General features: G+C 35.1%; 1 protein-coding gene across 7 annotated transcripts in view; it reads left to right on the forward strand.

Annotated features, from left to right (window-relative positions):
- The window catches only part of PTPRK (protein tyrosine phosphatase receptor type K), a 560,500-nt gene that overhangs the window by 309,313 nt on the left and 231,788 nt on the right, over positions 1 to 19,399 (forward strand). For all 7 annotated transcript variants that reach the window (XM_082729854.1, XM_082729853.1, XM_082729857.1 and 4 more), the window contains exon 7: positions 18,843 to 19,136. In XM_082729854.1, coding sequence (XP_082585980.1) covers positions 18,843 to 19,136 — 294 coding nt within the window. The remainder of the gene's footprint in view (positions 1 to 18,842; positions 19,137 to 19,399) is intronic.

Below are 19,399 nucleotides of genomic sequence, written 5' to 3' on the forward strand. Positions count from 1 at the left end.
AAAGAGAAATCAATTACTATTAGAGAAGCACTGTGGGCTAAAGGCATTACAACTTCACACTTGGTTTTGCAGCCAGGAAAACGTACTTAGTTGTGAATCAGGAATGATGCAAAAGATGGATGAGGCAGAGTTCAAGGAGCAGTAATGTGAAGGTCCAAGACTTTCGTTCCAACCTGTCTCTGCAGTAATGATGGATAGTTTAGTGGCAAGTAATAATACCAGGTGATGAAAGATGCATCTCAGCATCTTGAGCCAATGCATACTGGCTACCTGTTGCCGTCCTGGGTCATATAATGATTCCTGATTTGCAACCAAACAGGTTTGCTGCATTTAGCAGCCCAGATATTTGGCAGCTGCGAAGGAAACAAGTAGCATATCACACAGTCCTGCACATTGTAAATTTAATTACCTCATATTTATGCATAGTAGTTGTTGACAGGATCTTGTAAGCTATGCTAATATGGTAAGTAATTTGTTACCTCCAGAAATCACTTTCTGTGTGATCATTATCATGAAACATGATAAATGATCTAGCCCATGAGGTATAAATGAAAATGAAATGGATAATTGGATTCTATGTCTATATTGTGACTGGAATAGTTGCAACAATTATAATTATTTATCTCATAAAAATGTGTTTGGCAATATTTTAGTGACCTACCACCATCTTGAACCTAAGGTGTTAAAGGAAATTACTCTTGAGATGATTATAAAAAGTTTATAACAATTATTTTTTTTTAAATAGCCAATACTGTAAATTTTTTCTTTTCTTGCCTTGCTTGCCTATATTTTGAAAGTATCTTATTTATCTAAAATGCTTTTAAGCAATTGATACTGGTAATCTTCTTTGGGTATTGAAAAATAAAAACATTTGTTCTAACCCTTGCCGTGGCTGAATACAATTGAAGTCGTTTTTATGAATATCTTCTATTAGCAGCACATGTCTTCCTGCTGGGTTATGGAAGTGTGCCCTCTTGATGAATATGTGTGTGTGTGTGTGTGTGTGTGTGTGTGTGTGTGTGGTGGTGTTGTTTTGGTTCTTACATGAGAATGTATCTGAAATACCTGAATAAAATAGAGTTTGTGTTAAATATATTCAGTTTTGCCCTTTCCCTCTCACTTCTCTTCAGCTCACTTTAAATAACAAAATTGTTTTATTATAAACATAAAAGCACTCTTAATTTACTCACAACTTTATTAACATCTTAAAGCAGTTATTATAGGTTAATCATCATATTGTTGCTAAGAAAAAATGGGAAGACGTATGATCTCTAGGGTCTTATAAGTCTATATGTAGCTGTGGGAATCTAGTCTTGGAGTTTTAACATTATACAGTGTCTCCTTTTACCTGATACTAATTCCTTCCTCTCTTCTACTTTCTTTCTGTGAGGGGTAAACAAACCGTTTACACCTCTTCTTTCCATTTACAATGAAAATGAAACTCTTCCAGATTTAGTTAATAGCAAAACAGAAATTTCAAAGTAATCTGAAAATATGGATTTTCTTTTGTTTTTGTTTTTTAGGCTTTTCAAAAAGATTTTTATTTATTTATTTGAGTGAGAGAGAGAGTTGGGTGAGAGGGAGAGAGAAGCTGATGCTTAGAGCCAGATGCAGTCCTACAACTGTAAGATCATGACCTGAGCCAAAACCAAGACTTAGATGGTTAAACCAACTGAGCCACCCAGGTGCCCCAGTGTGACTGTTCTTTTAAATGAAATATGTCAGTAAGCAAGGCATGGCCCTAGAGACCTGGTTTTCCTTTCAAATTTCTTGCTTAAAATTTCTGTACTTTCCATATATATTGGTGATGAAGGTAGCTAGAGCATCAACTCATAAGCTTATTTTAGTAACTGATTGCTATAATGGGGTATAATGAACATGATTAAAACATTGATTACTTCTAGTAAATATAAATTAAGTGAAACAGAATATAAATGCTTAGTGTAAGTTGTAATTTTAAAAAAGCACTCATAATACATTTACAGGGTGTGAGGTGCTGTTACAGAAGGTTTACATACATTACTTCTCTAGTTTCATGACAACTCTTAATATCCCCAGTTTACCTCCGGGGAACCTGAGGCTCTTAGGTAGAGTTGCTCAGACTATGTGGCTTTTAGGGGCTGTCCCCAGATTGTACCCCAAATCTGTCTCTAGAGCTCATGCTCTTTCTTTCACTGTGCCACGGTAACATTATACAGTATATAAACTAACTGAATTTACATAACAGTATTTAGAAAAATACTATTTGAAGCAAGATTTAGGTAGATATCAATAAGAAACAGGTTTGTGAGTTTTCTTAAGTTTCAGTTATTCTAACAACTATGTCACTGTGATTGTTCAATTGTCATTTTAGATATAGTGCATTTACTTCAGGTTGCTTGGCTACTGTTTTTAACCACATCCTGTCCCAACAAAAGTATCATTATAGCTATAACCTACCATTTTATTTATTTTTATTGTTTTATATAAACTACCACTTTATAGCAGTGGTTCTCGATAAAGGAGCAGGAGATATATAACCCTCTTTAAATCACATACAGGATCTTTAAAAAACTATGGTTCCCACACATCACTTCCTCAGATTCTGAGGTACTAACTTAAACGTGCACACCCAAGCAAATTTACTTGCTCACTCAACTTGGATTCCAGCAAGCCTAGCAAGGTTTTGTTAGAATCTAGATAACTGGTACATGGGTGGTTTTGAAAAACTAAGAAACTATTCTAAAATTCCTCCTGCATTCTTCTTTCCCTCTTCCCTGAGCATTCCTCTTGGATTTTATACCAAGAATTATGAATTGCTTCTGTATTTCCACAAAAACTTTGGAAATATTTAACATGTCTTTAATAATATCATATGGTTGTTTGGATTCCAAAGCTTCCCTGATTGTGGGCAGAAAAATCATTCAGAATTCAATAACCTATCTTCTTTCTGGTCTTACAGTGTTTGGTAATCAAAGAAAGTGCATCTAGACTTGCTGTTAATTTCACATGAATATTAACAACTTTAGACAGTCCCCTGGACACCGTTAGCAAGTTGGGCTTTTCTGTAGTCCAACCATCTCTGATCAAATCACATGAATATCTCAGACCCTCTGGCTTATTTTTTATTTTTATTTTCGTTTCTTTGCAGATTACCTCTATTATTTTACTTATTTCAGCTTTGTTATAAGAGGATTAGAAAACTTTTAATGTATGCTCTGGAGGAGGTTTCCTCCTTCACTTAATCTGTTTTTATATTCAAGGTAGGGATGTGCTCAGATTCATTATGTTGAAAGTCAAATCATAGGCCAAGTTCCCTTTTTCAAACAACTCACTTACAGAATAGCTCCATTTCCATGTCTTAGCTCCAGTTAAAATGTAGAGAGATGTTATTAGGTGAACTCACAAGAGTTTTTCTGTGAACTGACAGTGGCAATGCAATTGAAGTTTTTATAATGTCAAGACACTATTGACTATCTAGAACTGGTATGATTCTAGAATAATGTTAAATAAAAGGAAATTATAATAGATACTATGGGAAATGTATGAATTGTGCAAAAAATAGTATTAATATATAAATGAATTCAAATAAATAATTCTCAATAACTTATAGTTACAAAGCAGAAAGTAAGTTTACTTGATGCCCTTATATGATGGAATGACCTCATACTTAATATTCAGAGGTGACTGTGGAACTCAACAAGATGAACTTGACCCATCTTAAAGGCAGGAAGATTTTAATACCAATACTTTTGCAGATAGACATCCTTCTGAAGATAGATATTCTAAAATTTTAGAAGCCAAAAGAGCTGATGCAATAAAGTATAGAAAAAAAATTTTTCTTTTCCAATGATTTAGGTATTTTCAAGAGAAACTGACTAAATTGGATTTTGCCATAAATAATGCCTTAGAATTTTAAATCTCAGTTAGGATGAGACTCACATTGTATTGATAGTCCCTGAGTTGTGTGATGGAGATGTGTTTATGAGCAGGAGATTTGGACCAATTAGATACACAGTTATCTTTCTCCTTATCTATATTTTAGTTTCTTATTTATGTATAATGAGACATAACACTGTACATTAAAAAATAGGACTTTATAAATGTATAGCTTGATGAATTTTCGCAAACTAAGTATGCCCACAATCCACATCAAAAAGTAGAATATTGGGGGGGGCACCTGGGTGGCTCAGAGCTATTTATAATACTGATATTTGCCTTTGGCCCAGTTCATGATCCTGGCATCCCAGGATCCAGTCTCCTTGGGCTCCCCGCTCAGCGGGGAGTCTGCTTCTCCTCTGAACCTACCCCCTCTCATTTTCTCTCTCTCTCTCAAATAAATAAATAAAATACCTTTTTTTAAAAAAGGTAGATTATGGGGGTGCCTCAGTAGCTCAGTTGGTTGAGCTTCAGACTCAGTTTCTGCTCAGGTCATGATCTCAGGGTCCTGGGTTTGAACATTACATTAGGCTCTGTGCTCAGCAGGGAATCTGCTTAAGGATTTTTCTCCCCTGCCTCCTACCCCCGCATGCTCTCACCCTCTCTCTCAATAAATAAATAAATCTTAAAAAAGAAAAGAATTCTTTAAAAAGAATATTGCTAGTACCCCAGAAGCCCACCTCCCTCCTTTCACATCACTCCCCCATTCCCTCAGGGTAACCACTGTCCCTGGCTTCTAACAGTGATGAGTAACTTAAATCAGTGGAATTCTGTAGTTTATCTGGCTTCCCATGAAGTTCATGAGTTCTCTATCTCTGAGTTCTCTGAGTTCATGAAATTTATTCCTTTGTTCATGTGGATCATTTGATATCATTTTTATAAAATCTTGTATCTGGTGACTGCAGTGGTTTATTCATTTTACTGATGTTAGGCGTGTAATTTGTTTTCACTTTTGAGCTATTTATAATACTGATATTTGAATATTCTAGTACATGACTTTTGAGGAACAGGATGTACTCGTTTTGAGGGGAGCCTATACCTGGAAGTGGAATTTCCACATAATAGGGTGGGCTAATGTTCTGCTTTAGCTTGTAGTGGCTTACAGAGTTTTAAAAATTTGTTGTATTAATATATAGTCCAACTTGAAACATGAGAGTTCTACTTGTCCCATATCCTCACCAAGACTAGGTATTACCCTACCTTCTATTTTTAATTATCTTCTTATTGTTCACTTCTTCCATTTGTTCATACATGTATTTACTTAGCAGCCATTGATTGATTGCCTAATATGCCAAGCCCTGAAAACACAAACTCAAAGACAAATAATGTAGAATTTTATCTTCTAGGTGCTCAAGAACTAAAGAGGAAAAGGAAAAAAAATATTTAGATAAGCCTCAAGAAAAGTTGCTGGCATCATGGCTTAAGGAATGTAGACTTGACCATTGTCCTTTTACTCACCACATAACTGACATTTGAATTTATAAAGAGAATTTACATTTACAACCCATAAAGTATCTATTTAATATGATGTGCATTTATATGTTAAAATGAACTAACTTTTGAAACAATATTAAAAATATCCAGGCCCAGGAACCTGGGTGACTCAGTTAGTTAAGTGTCAGACTTTTGATTTTTAGCTCAGGTCATGATCTCAGGTTGTGAGATCAAGCCCCAAGTTGGGTTACTCACTTGGCATGGAGCCTACTTCAGATTCTTTCTCTGCAGGGTGCGTCAGTCTGTTGAGCATCCCACTTTGGATTTCTTCCTGGGTCATAATCTCAGGGTCATGAGATTGAAGCCTGAGACTCCATGTGCAGTGCAGAATCTGTTAAAGATCCTCTCCCTCTACCCCTCCACCCCCAAATAAATAAATAAATAAATAAATAAATAAATAAATAAATAAAATCTTAAACCAACAACAAAAAAATTTATCTCTCCCTCTGCCCCCACTCCCCATAGCTCCACTCATGCTCTCACTCTCTCTTTCTCTCTCTTTAGAGCTTCAACATTTTAAACACATCATTTCTGCTTTTTTAGGAGTAATGTATCTGGTATACCTCTGATTAATTTCTAAACTAATCTTCTTGACCTTTGCCCAGTGTCAGACTCTTAATTTAGAACTGGCATGTAGTGGACCTGGGTGGCTTAGTGAGTTAAACCTCTGCCTTCGGCTCAGGTCATGATCCCAGGGTCTTGGGATCAAGCCCTGTGTAAGGCTCTCTGCTCAGTAGGGAGCCTGCTTCCTTCTTCTCTCTCTGCCTACTTGTGACCTCTCAGTCTGTGTCAAATAAGTAAAGAAAATCTTCAAAAAAAAAAAACTTGAATGTAGACAAAAACATACATATTTGAAAAAAAAAGCATATGGCTTTGGAACAAGAAATGGTGGCCTTCAGGTATGATATAGGGAGATCTCTCAGTTATCAAGTTAAATATGTGTGTCATTTTAAAAAAATTTATGCCAAAGAAGCATACTTCTTTTCTCCTCTTTATATTATTTAAAATAAATTTCCTTACCCAATTCTTAGTTATCTTCAGTCCACTGATGAAAGTAATGTTTACAAGATACTTCAGTGTCCATGAAAATGCACATTTTACGCATTATTTTTCCCCTAGCAAATTTTCAGTTGATCTGGCTAATGTTGCAGAAGGATGGAAAATTTGAAGTTCACAGAAAGAATATATGAACAGTCTAGGTCAGTAGCCATTTCATGTCCTTATTTTTAAAAGGCATGATAGTTAGTCAAAGTAGAATAGTGAGGTTTCTTGCCATTTAGCAGCAGTAGCTGCGAAAGAAGAGCGCAGCCCCTTTGTGAATAACTGTGTTACTTATGGTCTTGACACACTTTATTTTCTCTTTCTGTGAACTGATGGTTCACAACTTGGGCTGCTTTCCAATATTTTATGTTTTATATAATATAATTTATTTTGGTATTCTGAATGTCCAGATACCCCATTATGGTGTGGAAATAGGGGTGGTCAAAGGGAATGAAAATCAAAGTTCTCTTTCTGGTGGAGCTGTCAAAGCAGTGTAAAGTGTCCTTTGACTGGTAACCATTAACATGGTTCAATATCTTTAGAGTGTCACCATCTTGTTATTTTATCAGAGAGGTCTATAATTATTCTTGTCTACCTATTTCCATTTGATGATAAAACTAGGTGTGGTGATTTTATTTTTGATGGCACTTCAACTATTGGAGAAAGGTATTTTTGTCCCCTAAAGGAAAGCTAATAGAACTGTGTGATTAAAATAGGTATTCAGATGTCCTTATAATTATAGTGACCACATTGATGGCTCTATTTTTACAACATCACCTTTTTTTTTATTATCGTTATGCCTGTACACTCTCAAATTACCCATAGAAACCTGCTTTTCTTGGTTCAGAGACTTAAGTAGAGATGCACAGAACTCTGTCCTTTAATCTCTGTTCAGATTGCCTGACTTTTACCTGTGTACATCAGGGAGAGTTGCTCTGGAGCCACTAATGGCATCTGATGAGTTCTCTATCTCCCAGTTTAATCAAGAACATCTAACTCAGTAGGGCACATAATTGTTTTTTGTTTTGTTTTATCTCAAAATTGAGGAAATGCTCTATAATTGCTAAATTATGTCATCTGTCCTTCGGAATAAATCTGTATTGGAAATCTTTACATTACAAAACTGAGTTGCTGTTTAAGCTAAGGACATAGTTTCTTTGCTATGAAGATCTTTAAAGTCTCTGAAGATTTATGCTTTTGAACAAAAAGGCATCTTAAAATTATGACTGTTCTGTGGTTAGTAGTGCATATATAAAGCCTGTTATCTAGAGGAATTATCTATATGACTGAAGTCTTATTCAGTTGTTTTCCCCATGTCATCATAAATTATTTTTCATTAAAAATGTCAATCTAGCACTTGTGTACATAGAAGGATATGCCTAGTTAAAAGATGGCCATTCTGTACCCTCCATAGTCATGTAGAAATAAGAGATAAATAATAGTTCTCCTGATTAACTTGAGATAAGTAAAGTTTTGGATTTTTACATGCATGGGAACCAGGATCATTGAACGGTATCTCCTAATTCCATGACTGCACTAAGTCATTAGTTCATGGCCATCTGTTGCCAGCTACACATACATAAAAACTCCATGCATTGCTTTGAATTTACTTGGAATAATTACAAAGTACATATTCATAGTGAACATGTGCTTATTATGTGTTATATTATAAACAGTCAATGCAACAGATTATTTAGACCCAGGGATCCAGTTGGCAAATGTAGGTTGTGTTTGATTACAATTAGATGCTGGAAAATTCTTCTAATTACATAGTGCTAAAATACCTTAAAATTTGGAATTTAGATTCATGAGATTTTTCCATGTTTTTATATTCTAACTGTGGAAGAGTCAGGATATTTTTATTTTTTAAAGATTTTACTTATTTGAGAGAGAGAGAAAGAGAGCACAGCAGAGGGACCAGCAGAGGGAGAGGGAAAAGCAGGGAACCTGATGTGGGGCTGGATCCCAGGACCCTGGGACCATGACCTGCGCCGAAAGCAGGCGCTTAACTGACTGAGCCTCCAGGCACCCCAGGATATTTTTAAATAATACTTTTTTTTTCTAATTACATTAAACAGATTATATGTACATGTACATATACATGTATACATGTGTGTACTTGTGTGTAGATAGATAGAAGTATCATAATCTCATTATAGAGATTATGCAATGGAGTTTTTTTCTTTTAATTGGCTACCTCTTGGTTTAGGAGTCAGCCATTATATATTAGTTCATATTAATGTAAAACAAATATAAATGGTATTACTCTAAGTCCTTCAGCCTCTAACCTAGAATGGATTAATAGCCTGTATAACCTAGGCATACTTACTGTGTTATTGTCATTGACAAATGCAGTTCCCCTCCTTTTTCTTGAAAATATGTGTGTATGTATGTATGTATTAATATATATATTCTCCTACCTCATACAGGTGATGGTGAGATATTGATATGATTACCATCTATTTCTACCTCATACAGGTGATGGTGAGATATTGATATGATTACCATCTATTTATGGTCCTAGACTTGAGGGAACCAAACAGAGTTGAAGGCTTTTCCAGTTTTACTACTTACCTGATTGTTATTCTTGGAATCAACTGGATGTTCTTTCCTTTAAATGCATGAACAGTTTTAGCTCTGACTGAGCTGAAATAAGGGATTCAGTGCCCATAAGAGAAATCTTCTGTATTAACTTCTGATTCAATCAAATGGATCCATAATTTTTATCATAACATATGTGATTTGCTGCCATTTGGATTGTGGGACCAAAGGACGCTTTTGTAAAGTTGTTTGATCATTGCGTAATTCCTAACTCTGCACCAATTCATTGCCTAGTTAACTAATGAGACAGAGTCTAGTTTGGGGACAAAATGAGAGAAAAATTCATAGTCCTCTCAGAGTTAAATTATATGGGTCAAAAAGCAAATAAACTTCATTTTTCAGAATCCCTTCACCTTTTCACATCCCCTAAATATGAACTTAACCTTATTTTTACTTTCTGCTGGCAGATCTAAAATAGCATGCTGCTGCTGTGCCTTTTTATTTGAAGCAGGTAATAAAGTTATTGCCGCAATGTTTTCAAATCAAGATGAATAAAATGCCATGGTAATGCATAGGAGATAAAATTCAGTATGCAAAATTTGCAGTTTCGTTGCTGAAATGATTCTTCTTATTTCAGCACTTTAGGCAGCAGAAAAGAGCCATGTCATTGAGATTAAATACTGTAATTCTACAGATCTTCCACTTTAAAAAAAAAAATGAATACACATCACACAGGGATTGAAAGACAAAATGGTTGTTTAATATGAAGAGTGGCCTATTTTCAGAATTTGTTTCCTACCCTGAATTAAATTTTGTTCAAGAAACTCAAGTTCTTGGTCTCTTCGGATATTAGTGCAACTGTATATTTTGATAACATTTCTAAGCAATACTGTATAGTCAGATTTTAATATATATAATACTTTTTCTTCACATGGAAAATCCTTTTAAAAATTTATTGATCTGATTTGGCTAAAAGATGAAGAATTATTATCTGTTTGTAGCTGAGCCCTTTATTTATTTATTTTTTCACAAGCTGGATAAATCATCTGATGCCACTTGGTTACTAAGTAATTGCTTAGAAAATGTTCTTTTGTTCCAGTCAACTAACTCCTTTAATTAAATAGTAACACTTTGTAGGTGCTGTGTATCAATGTCAGAGCAATCTGCTACCTATATGGTTCAAAGCTCAAGGTGGTAAATCCTACATTTTGAGGACTTAATTTCATCATCTGAAAATAAATTAAGCAAATTAATAAATAAATATACAGAATTTTACTATTGCCATCTCCAAATGATGGCCCTCACACTGAAATTATAGACTACATCTTCTTGTCTCGAATAGACAGAATTTGTATAGATACGTTTTTTTCTTATTGTGGCATGAGCGACTTATTTTTCTCAAGGTGCTGTTGAGTCAGCATTTCATTCTCCAGTGCTATTATTGAACTTAGCTAGACACTGGTAAATACTGCGAATGTAATGATGAGAAAGTTTTACAAGCACATTATAAATTTTACTGGAAGCAGAGATAAAAGAAAAGGTAAAACAACTCGTGGTCCCAAAGTTTGCCCACCCCTGCTGGTAGCTTTTTGGTGTATTTCCTTCTGGTGGTGATGGTTGGTGGTTTTCATTTTTTCCACCATAGGGATATACTTTTTAAAATGCAAGCTCTGAAAGACGTAAATATTTAACTATCCCCTGACAGGTATTATATAAACTTGACAACTTGAGTTCTTGAAGTTGGTGTGAAATTCTGTTGAAAAGATATACCGTAATTTGTGTCTCTGCTTTCCTGTTGTTGAATATTTTGGTTGTTTACTTTTTTGCTCTTCTAAACAAAGATTTAAAATTTCCTCTTATAGTGGCGCCTGGATGGCTAAGTGGGTTAAAGCCTCTGCCTTTAGTTCGGGTCATGATCCCAGGGTCCTGGAATCAAGCCCCGGATAGGGCTCTCTGCTCATCAGGGAGCCTGCTTCCTTCTCTCTCTCTCTCTCTCTCTCTCTCTCTCTCTCTCTGTCTGCCTCCCTGCCTGCTTGTGATCTCTGACTGTCAAATAAACAAATAAAATCTTTAAAAAAAAATTTCCTCTTATATTAAATTCCCAGAAGTGAGACTACTTTTTATTTATTTATTTATTTATTTAGAACAAGATTTTATTTATTTATTTGACAGACAGAGATCACAAGTAGGCAGAGAGGCAGGCAGAGAGAGAGAAGGAGGAAGCAGGCTACCTGCTGAGCAGAGAGTTCGAAGCAGGGCTCGATCCCAGGAGCCTGAGATCATGACCCGAGCCAAAGGCAGAGGCTTTAACCCACTGAGCCACCCAGGCGCCCCTACTATATTTTTAAATACATCTTTATTTCATGTTATTATATTGGTAGATTGTTTTCCAAAAACATTATCAGTTCACTTTCCCATAAGCAAGCTGTATCATCAAATGCCATTTAGCTATGCCCCATTAACCATGGTTAAGCCTGTGTGAATGCATGATCACCTGTTCAGGGTTTGCAACCTCTTCTTCAAAATTCTGCTTCACTGCCCTGTTGAGAAATAGAAATGGAAGTGATATGATTTTAGGTAAGCCTAAGCCATGGATTGCGGAGGGGAAGTTATTTTTAACATTGTCATTGTGTTTCTCTAGAGGAGGCTGTTGTTGTTTTGGACTGGAGAATTCTTCATTTGGTGGGACTGTCCTGTGCATTTCAGAAACTTAAGTAATTTTTCTCAGCCCACTCAAAACCATTAGCACAAATCCTCAATCATTTGAGCAACTGCCCTTAAGGAAAAACCACTGGGAGGAAATGAAGATACTCCTGTTTAGCTCTCTGTAACTATTCATGGGTAAAAATACATAGCATTAGGACATCAGGGTGGCACAGTCAGTTGGGCAACCCACTCTTGTTTTCAGCTCAAGTCACAGGGATTTACACTCAGTGCGGAGTCTGACTGAGTTTCTCCCTCTCCCTCTGCCCCTCCCCACCATGCTGTCACTCTCCCTTCCCGTAAAATAAATAAATAAATAAATAAATAAATAAATAAATAAATCTATCTTTTTTTTTTGAAAAAAAAGTACTATAAATAAACATATATATCACTAAATGAGAGCTTTGCTATTCAAAGTTTTTTTTTCTCATTTTTCTCATTTTCTCGTTGTATTTCTTTATACTTAACAGAAATCATATGTATTTCATGGTTCTTAGAAGTTTTGGTATGTGAAGTGTTGTAAGTGTGGGCAGCAGGTCACAGTGCACACTCTTTCCATAGTCTACTGTAAGTATACAGTAACACTCATCTAGTTGTCATGGATGATAATAGATGACAGCACATTTTAATTAATACTTGGTCTAGGTGCTGGCATTGGAACCCCAGGTTTAACAACATCCAAACTGTTTTGTCTTAGTATTAACTTTATTTCACCAGGTCAAGCTTAGGAGCCATCTGAATGACATGACTTGGAAAAAGTATCCAGCAATTGGATTGTTGGATTTAAAAAGGGACTTCAATATATTAAATTTTAAGATCACTTGGCTTAAAAAATTTCCCTTAAGGCACAAATTCTAAACATAACTAAAAGAGTAGTTTGTCTGAACGATCATTTGTAGAATTTACTAATTACATCATTGATATCAGCAAAAAAATATGCAATAATAACCAGAAGAGTGAATGGAGAGGTATTTGGCTCCTTAAGGAGTTTATTAGGCCTGGAAATCTGAAGTATCAGGGAAGTCAGAGTGAAAATCATGAAAGAATTATTACTCTTCTCATAATATCTGCTTTGCAGTTCATAAAGTGTGCATCTGTGAGAAAACTTGTTCATGAATCTGAAATTTTCAAATGTATACCTTATGTTTCAACATCTAAGGAAAAATTAAACAAATTATGTTGTCATGCATATGATATTAAATGTCCAAAGAAAATGTTTCTAATTATCCATACCTTCCTTTCCATTTCTTATTGGAAGTAAGGTCATCTTCTTATTCATCATTGTTACTATTTCAGGTTTCTTGAACCACTCAAGTACCCTTAAATTATGCTGTTATCTTTTTAGGGTATAATTTAAAATGATTTAAAATTATGAGACTGTAGGTGATAAATAAATGCTTGAATAATTTGGTGCACTGATGTCATTCTTCCTGCTCATAGTCTCTACTGTCTGTTTCCCTTTACTTCAGCATTTAAATAGGTGATGAGGAAGAAAATTAAACAACATGAAGCATGAACTAGTGAATTTTCTTTTTTAACTGGAACTGGATCAGAATTTTGAAGAGGGGGATGATAAAGAAATAGAATAACATTGATTTTGAAGTGATCCATTCAATAATGGATAAATGGAAAATAAATGATAGTAAATAAAATATCTGTCTCCAAGGCAAACAGCCTAATAATTGATTTTTACAGGAATTTAGATATGGTAAAGGAACATTCACTCCTGTAGTCATTTGAAGTGATAATGTTCATCTTTGTTTTTATTTCCTTAAAAATATAAATAGCAAAAAAAAAAAAAAAGGCAGTGTGGATAAATTATTTGCTCTTGATAGTTTCCACTGTTCGAAACCTAACTATGAAACTTTCCTAAAAGTGTTTTCGGCTCATGGGTTCTAAACAACTGGAGAAAAGATAGAGCTGAGATAGTTCCCAGGAAGAAGGATGAGATCATAGTATGTCTCTGAGGTGGACTGAAAAATGGCCCCGAAGACCAAAAAGTACTCATCCTTGGAACCCATGACTGTTGGCTTCTTGGGAAAAGTGGTCTTTGAAGATGTGATTGAGGGGTCTTGATACGGGGAGATCTTGGGTTATTGGTGTGGACCCTGTGTACACTCACACGTGACCTTAAATAGGAGGTTGAGGGAGATTTGACAACAAGGAGAAGAGCAGAAGGTGAACAATGAGATTAGAGTGATGTGGTCACAAGCCAAGGAATGAATACCCATAGCCACAGATGTTGGAAAAGGAAAGGAACTCATTCTTTCCTAGTCACTTGGAGGAGGTATGGCCCTGTGTCACCTTGATTTTGACCCAGCAATACTGATTTCGAATATCTGGCCTCCAGAACCATGAGAGAATAAGTCTCGTCATTTTATGCCATCCAGGGAGTGATCATTTGTTACAGTGGCCATGAGGGGACAAGTTCAGTGCCCTTGCCTTCTTTGATGGTAAGAATGCTAATCTTGAGAAGCTTTTAATCAAGCCTTCTTTGATGAGTAAATGAAACAATTTGGAAGGTGATAGAACTGAGACGTATTTGATTTATTTATTTGGGAAGGTGAATGTAGAAGTGCCATTTGCCTTGATGTTTACTGGCTTAGTGACTTCTAGATCTGATTTTGCATTTTATTAATTAACCAAATGTTAATAAGTGATACATATGTTTATAAAATAGTGTTGTAATAGAAATAATTGGATGAGGATATAGTTTCATAATGACTTATCTTGATTTCAAGGCACTTTTTGAAATTATCTGAAATAAAATAAATAAATGATTTGAATGTACAATTACGATTGTATAATAGGTTTAGATCTAGAGTAATGAATGTAAGTCATTAATTGAAAGTTAATTGGTAACATTGGCAAAGTTTATCCTGTAATTTGGGGATTGCATGCTTCAGCTGATACCTAGTATGCAATTGGGATTTATTTGCACCACACCTCTGGATCTGATAGCGTATTAAGTTATGAAGAATATTAATATTGCTGCAGAACAATTACTTGTTCATTTGCTAGTTGATTAAAATTCATGCATAATTTATTGAAATGAATAGAGATTTTATAAATAAGCCTTCTTGTTCTCAAGGGCCTAAAAACAAAACACATATGCTAATACGAGGCTACTCTTTTCTTCTAACATAAAAAATTTAATATGTAGTGGTATATTAGTCTCATTAATGCTAGATTTCACTCTAGTCATGCTGTTAAACAAGGTATATGCTTCTAAGTCTCTCTGAACCTTGTCACAGTTCCAAATTTGAGCTACTTCCTTGGCAACTGCACTACCCTTATTGTTGACCATAGCAAGTGAGATATAAACCTGATCAGGGTGAATTATTACCCTTCTTCCAGCTAAGCACCTGATTATATCAAAGTCATTTTTTCATGTACACAGAACACTAGTGATGACTATTAATTTTTGGTTTTAAAATTTACATGCTCTCTGGAAAAACAAAGCAAAATAACAGCCAATATGGGGCTTGTTGACACATTTAGAAATGTAAAGTCTTTAGCAATTCTTGAAATAATGCCTGGTTTGCCAGTGAAGAAATTATAATGTCAAGAAGTTAAATAACATGCTCACATTTACCCAGCTACTCGTGTGTGCATTTTGTGAACTTAGAATCTCCGGATTCAAATTTCATTTTCTTTTACATGTCATTTCCATAAAGATAGAAAGGACAAAAGAAATATTATGCTTTACTTTTTCACTTGTTTCTAATAATATGTTTTGTTGTCGTGCTTTCCCTCTTGTTTCTCTTCCTGCAGCTCTCCTCCTCTGTTTGCTTCTTATTTTTCACAGCAGTGGTGTGGAGAGTTTGGGTGGATGAGAGTTATCATTCAGTATACGGTTATTAGTTCAGGTTTCAGAATACTTGAAAATTTAGATTAACCAAGGTTTGTTATTCATATCTCATTTGACAAATCACTCTGTCATGTTAAGTATGAGACCTCTTCAAGTTATTGTTCCATTGTGTTGTATGGGAAGCATTGCAGCTTTGGGTTAGAACCCTAGGAAGCTGTGGATTTAGCTTCATTTACTACTTAACTTAAATTAGTCAGTATATGAGCCATCTGGAATGAAAACAAACATTGCACATATGAGGCAACTCAGTTTATTCGCAAAGTACAGACTGCTTCTTAAAATATGTGCAACATTGAGATAGTCTGGGAAGATATTTGCATTTCTTCTATTATGCTCATTTCTCTATTCAGTTCCATTTCAGCTCAAGGTTTAGAAAATATGTCAACTTTCTCGTTCTGTCTACTAAGACTTTTGTAAACTTGAAATATACAAGTCGTTGGTTGGTAAAATTTTATGATATGAAATGTCTAGCTTTCTCTTTCTTTAGCAGATAAATGAAAATTCCGAACTATTTTGGTTTTATTTAAACTTTCTACTTTGTGAGTAGCTTCTCAATTGAAGTAGTGAAAGTTGGAATAGTTCGCCCTCTACACAATTTTGACTTTATGTTGTTGAAACAATTTTTAAACCATAAAGAAAAGATATTGTAAAGTTTGTAAATCAAATGTTAAGAACTACTTTTTCATAGAAATGGAAATAATTCTACACGTAGATTTTACATATTACATACATTATCTTATATGATCTTAGTTTTATTTTCACTTTCGTGAACCACAAGCTCCTATGGTTCTACCAATAATGAGTTGGAAAGCTCTTGCCATGATGAGCCATGATTACTGATGGGACTAACTTAATATGGATAGAAAGAAGAAAATTTTTGGATAGAAAGAAGAAAATCGGTGTTCCTCAGTAGGTGTCTCCACCTATGTTGTTATTTTTTCCAATTTTAATTTTTATTTGAGCATAGTTGACACACAATGCTCCATTAGTTTTAGGTATACGAAGTAGTCAGTCCATAAGGCTCTACTATGACTTATGCTGTATTCACCCCAAGGGTAGCTACCATCTCTCACCATACAGTGCTATTACAATATCATTGTATCTGTTTTCTACATGACTCTCATTTTAAAATAATGAATTTGTTGTTTTATTGTTACTCCATCTCCCTTGCCATATTATATGACTAACCAATGTATACAACAGACTAGCAATTAGTAGTTACTCAGTAATTATTTGTCATATGAATTTTGGAGGACCATTATTGAAAGTGACTTTAGTATGGTTAGAGGTCTAGGCCAGCTAGTCTTACTCCTTATGTTAGGGATGTTTGTAACTCAGGGATTCATAAAATGGAAACTATACTTTTTTATACTCTTAGGGTTTAAAAGCAAGTCCTGGGCTACAGCTGAAAACCCTTGCTTCATTTAAACCTGTATTAGAAAGTAAAACCTGTCTGTGAAGGTTTTTTGTTTGTTTGTTTTACATTGTATATTATTCCAAGGGTGTGTTGCCATTAAAATAGAAAATCCAGTTTGAAAGATACTGGCTGTCTTTTCCTAACTTTCTTCTATTTGCATATTCTCCAGTCCACCCCTACTGAGGGAAAGGAGGAAGCAATGTGTGTGGTTACATTTAATAGCTTTCCTTCAGGCACCTGGCTGGCTTAGTTGGAGGAGCATTCGATCTTGATCTTAGGGTTGTGAGTTTGAGCACCACATCGGATGTGGAAATTACTTAAAAATAAAATCTTAAAAAAAAAAGTTTTCCTCCATATATATTGCTTTATCTCTTAAAACACACATTTAAAAATAATTAATCGACTTTATTTCTTAGATTTTAGGTTTATATGAAAATTGAACAGAAAATACAGAAAGTTCCTATGTATTTCTTACCTTGCCAACAGTTACCCCTATTTTTTTTTGTTTCAAATCTTTATTTAAATTCTAGTTAGATAACATATGGTGTAATATTGATTCCAGGAGTAGAATTTAGTGATTCATCACTAAATGATTCATCACTTACAATAACACCTACTGGTCATCACATGTGCCTTCCTAATGCCCATCATCCACTAGCCCTTCCCAGGCCTGCCTCCTCTCCAGCAACCCTGTTCGTTCTTTACAATTAAGGGTCTGTTACTTTTTGCCTCCCTCTCTTATTTTCCCCCTTCCCATATGTTCATTTGTTTTGTTTCTTAAATTCTACATAGGAACACACAAACCTTTAAATCAGTTTTTGGGCAGTTACCACTTTATGAAAATTAACACTTTATTTTAAAGTCTTTTAGCTTCCCTGAGAAATGCTGTTCAAGAGATTCAAAGAAGAATCTGATCACGTGGTACTAATTAGAGCATCTTCATGACATAGGATTCCCATATAGGGACCACATAGACAGAGCTAGAGCAAGAGTCCTTCATAAAGTCCAGTATTAAATTCACCTGCATCATTGTTAAATGAAAAATAAAAGGGGGGCCCTAATTTATTTTTCAGTGTTTCTATGAGTTCAGACATTACAATAATGTTTGCCAAAGTTTCTTTCAAGGAAATATCTAAGCTGTCCAAAATTAAATTGCACTGTACCTTTGACATTTGAGTTTAATATTTGATTCATTGCCTTATCGCATGCTATTCCCAAAGGCTAGTGATATGTAGTGACTTGTGATTTTGCCTCGGTATAAATTGCACTTTTTTAAACTCTGTGGTGGATATGTAGAAACAAGTCAGCACTTGGTATCAGCTTCTAAGTTCAGCTTTGCTGTTCCTTCCTCTCATCTCCTCTGCAGGAAGTGAAAACTCTGCAGAAGTGAAAAACAAAGCAAAAACCAAAGTACTCCTTTGCCATATTTCATGAATGAAATAAAAAGTTATAACAGTATTCATTAATTTGGAGATTTGTTGAGGTCTTAGGACCTCAAGAATGTCAGAGACCCAAATGTACTCTGTTAGTAGCTAATCAGAGATATCCATCCTTAAATATTTTCCCTTTATTTCCCTTGGTTACTGAATCTGTACAAGTTTATCTTCTGGAGAGACATGTTTTTAATAAAAGAAAACTTGTGGCACAAAGGGTCATATCCCATCAGTGAAAGTATTTACTCTTTAAAAGTACAGGTTCAGATCACTCATTGTTCTGGTTTTCCTTAAGAATTTGTTATGTGCTCCTAAGTAAATTACGCATTAAACCTTTCAGCTTTGAGAGACATTAATATATTTATGTATTTTATTTAGTCTTTTGGATTTTTAACTAATTGGGTTGTACCTTCATCTCTTCTAGAACCACCAAGACCCATTGCTCCTCCCCAGCTGCTTGGTGTTGGGCCTACCTATTTGCTGATTCAGCTAAATGCTAACTCCATCATTGGCGATGGTCCCATTATTCTGAAAGAGGTCGAGTACCGGATGACATCAGGGTCCTGGACAGAAACGCACGCAGTCAATGCTCCAACTTATAAATTGTGGCATTTGGACCCAGATACTGAGTATGAGATCCGTGTTCTACTTACAAGACCTGGTGAAGGTGGAACGGGGCTCCCAGGACCTCCATTAATTACCAGAACCAAATGTGCAGGTAAGACTGAACAGCAGGCCCCTCTGCCTCATGAAGGGATCAAGCATTAGACATTTTGCATAAATGCACTATTAAATGTTTTAATTACTTGGCACATGATGCAGTCACACTAAGCTTTCTATTAAACTTGGTAAATTGTAGCTTTATGTCATAATTGGACTAATTTAAGAGCAGTGTGTTTCTGTTATTATTCAGTATTATGATGAATTCATAATCTTTTCTTGAGCGGCAATTTTGCTCAGCCTGCTTGTATTCAGTCCAAA

The sequence above is a fragment of the Mustela nivalis genome (assembly GCF_964662115.1).
Source record: "Mustela nivalis genome assembly, chromosome: 5".
Lineage (NCBI taxonomy): Eukaryota > Metazoa > Chordata > Mammalia > Carnivora > Mustelidae > Mustela > Mustela nivalis.